The 3,026-nt window shown below is 41.2% G+C and overlaps 1 protein-coding gene across 1 annotated transcript; it reads left to right on the top strand.

Annotated features, from left to right (window-relative positions):
* The first annotated feature begins 2,132 nt into the window (after positions 1-2,132).
* Positions 2,133-2,578, top strand: LOC110293796 (nuclear cap-binding protein subunit 2-like). The gene is made up of 2 exons (XM_085838422.1): positions 2,133-2,241; positions 2,394-2,578. Exons 1-2 carry the CDS (start codon positions 2,133-2,135, stop codon positions 2,576-2,578), a joined length of 294 nt encoding a protein of 97 aa, XP_085694548.1.
* The last annotated feature ends 448 nt before the right edge of the window (positions 2,579-3,026 follow it).

Raw genomic sequence — 3,026 nt, 5'->3', positions numbered from 1 at the left:
CTTCTGGTCATTTCTATTTGGTATTCTGTGTGCTTCCAGTTGTGGGAACCAAGGATGAGGGTTAAGAAGAGACAGAATCACATGACAAATCCTAGGAAATCAGACTCCAGAGACCAGCATCAAAGTGCACATCTGAGTTTATTGCCCAGTACATAAGCATGCATACATGTTTGCGCCAATCCCAAGCCCCTAAATCCTTGGCCACTTGTATCTCACCACACCATCACCATGCCCCAATGAAAGCCCTGCCTGATGAGGTAATTCAGAAGGAGCTAGGAGAGCATCATTGCCTTTTGGGGCTAATGTGAAGACAGAGCAGGCAGTCACCACACTGATCCTGCTTCCCTTTTGCTCTCTCACTGGTGCTCTGGGAGCCATCTTAGCTCTAATGCCATATATGGCAGATCAGCCTCGCTTTCCTTTCTCCTTCCCAAGATTGATGTCTACAGCCCACACATCTTGTACTTTGGTAGGAATCTCCTTTAGGTTAAGGAAAGTCTTGTCTATAATTTTGTTGAAATTTTGTGTGTGTGTGTGTGTGTGTGTGTGTGTGTGTGTCTTTGAACTGATTTTCTTCTCCTTCCTATTATTCATAGATTTGGTCTTTTTGTGGTGTCCCAGGTTTCGTAAACGTTTTGTGCCTAGAGTTTTTTAGATTTAACATTTTCTTTGATGGAGGTATTCATTTCTTCTATCTCGTCTTCAATGCCTGAGCATCCCTCTTCCATATCATGTATTCTGTTGGTGAGACTTGCCACTGAGGTTCCTGTCCCAGTTCTTACTTTTTCATTTCCAGTTTTCCCTAGGTTTTGGTTTTCTTTATTGATTCTGTTCCCACTTTCAGGTCTTGGGCAGCTTTATTCATTTCCTTCCACTGTTTACATTTCCGTAGGTTTCTTTAATGGATTTCGAAGACCACTGGTGCTCGTTCTTCCCCCTCAGCTTTCGCAGCACTCGTGGAACCTGACTATCAGAGAGGAAGCTTCTTGTTCAGCTCCAGCTTGATTTCTCTATGTCATGCAGCCAGGATGTGTGAGTCCTTAGCAATGGGGTCTTATCACCTAGTCATAGTAAACAACCAAGAGTAGTGGTAAGAATCTGTATTGATCTGGGGGGTCTCTGGGATCTACCCAATAACTAGTTAGAAGGCATCCCACCCCTGGTTTTTGCTTAATAATTACCATTCCAAATGAGGATTTTTGCTTGACAAATTACAGCTTCTAGGACAACACTTTTTTCCAGCCATGCAATGTCTCTCCCTTCCAAATCTTTTCTTTTTTAATGTATATATAATTTGATTACAAGGTAGTAGGTCTTCCAAATGGCTTTTTCACACCCTATTGTTTCAGTCAATTCCACCTTCCACCCTTCATCTCCTCATCCCTCCCCACCTCTCTTTAGCCTTTCACTCCCTCTCTACTCTCTATTACCTCCATGCTACCTTGCACTCTTCCTTAAGGCACTTCTCACCCCATGGCCTCTCTATGATTTCTCAGCTTCCACAAGCATCCCAAATTTAACATATAAGGTAATAGATCTGGAGCTAGGATCCACAAATGAGGGAAAACGTGCATCAGTTGTCTTTCTGGGCCTGGAGTATATCGTTCACTTTAATACATTCCAGTTCTATTCATTTACCTGAAAATTGAATCTTTTCATTTATTTTTATATTTTGCTACTACGTAGAAATGCAATTTTTAATAGGCCTTTTTAAGATTACCTTACAAAGTAACAAGTTTCCAGATACAATTTTCAAACATATTTCATTTTGCTTGATTCTCCCATTTCTTTATCTCCCTTATCCTCTTTATCCTCACTGTAACTTTCCCCTAATATCCCCCTTTGCTTTATTCTATTATCCTCCCTACTCCCTTTCCTTAAAACCCCTTTCTTTCATTTTGTATAGAACCATGGCCTTTAGTCTTGTTTTCTCCTACCTACATATGCAAATTTAACAATTAGAGGCTAGGCTATGAATATGAGAAAGAACATACAGTATTTGTTTTGCTGAGCTTGGAATACCCTGGTTAATATTTCCCAGTCCCACCCATTTTCTTGCAACTTTCAAGATTGAATTTTTGGCTGCCTGGTTCTCCCAGCCATGGCCGGGTCATGTTTTGTGTTTCTGCATCATGTTGAGTGGCTTACTGAAGGCGCTGCACAGGGATTCCTACGTGGAACTCAGCAAATACCGGGACCAGCACTTCCTGGGCGACAATGAAGAACAAGAAAAGTTACATTGTATGTTGGAAATCTTTCCTTTTATACAACTGAAGAACAGATTTACAAACTCTTCAGTAAAAGTGGTCATATAAAGAAGATCATCGTGGATGTGGATAAAATGAAGAAAGCAGCATGTGGATTCTGTTTTGTGAAATACTATTCAAGAGCAGATGCAGAGAACACAATGTGGTCCATAAACGGAACTCATCTGGATGACAGGATCATACAGACAGACTGGGACACAGGCTTTAAGGAGGGCAGGCAGTATGGACATGGACCGTCTGGGGGTCAGGTTCGGGATGAGGACTACGATGCTGGAAGAGGTGGCTATGGGAAACTGGCACAAAAACAGTGAGTGGGATGAGCCCTAAGTACACAGCTCACAGTACATCAACACAATGATGATGATGGAGAACACTACCCAAGGTCTCATCAGTGTCTCTGGAAGCCACCTCTGGTTTTCCTCTGAAATATTAAAAGACAGAATCCAAAGAATGCCTCTAACCCTAGTGTTATTAGGATGATTTTCTGTTATTAGGTCAAAAAGCTCTATCAGGGCAACAGACACAATCTGTGCTGATTAAACTGTCAGCTGGATACCACACTTTTAGGGAGACTGGACAAAGCATCCGAATTGACTTTTAAAGTAGGTGGGTAATCTTCATGGGGACTGAGATGATTTTCTTCTACATTTTAAGTTTTCATATTTATCAGTGAGGTTTTGCTGTAGCCTATTTAACTTTGTTCTAAATTAGGAACAGGTGTTTGACAACTGGATTTGCCTTTTATATTTCAGTATAGTT

This window comes from Mus caroli, unplaced genomic scaffold (assembly GCF_978045245.1).
Source record: "Mus caroli unplaced genomic scaffold, Mus_caroli_1 scaffold_6, whole genome shotgun sequence".
Classification (NCBI taxonomy): domain Eukaryota; kingdom Metazoa; phylum Chordata; class Mammalia; order Rodentia; family Muridae; genus Mus; species Mus caroli.
This window is presented reverse-complemented; position numbering and strand designations above follow the sequence as displayed.

Bases quoted from the DNA above. Each gene is read 5' to 3' on its own strand.
- LOC110293796 (XM_085838422.1), top strand. From the start codon at position 2,133: ATGTTGAGTGGCTTACTGAAGGCGCTGCACAGGGATTCCTACGTGGAA. The intron at 2,242-2,393 runs GTATGTTGGAAA...ATTCAAGAGCAG, and splicing joins AGAACAAGAAAAGTTACATT to ATGCAGAGAACACAATGTGG.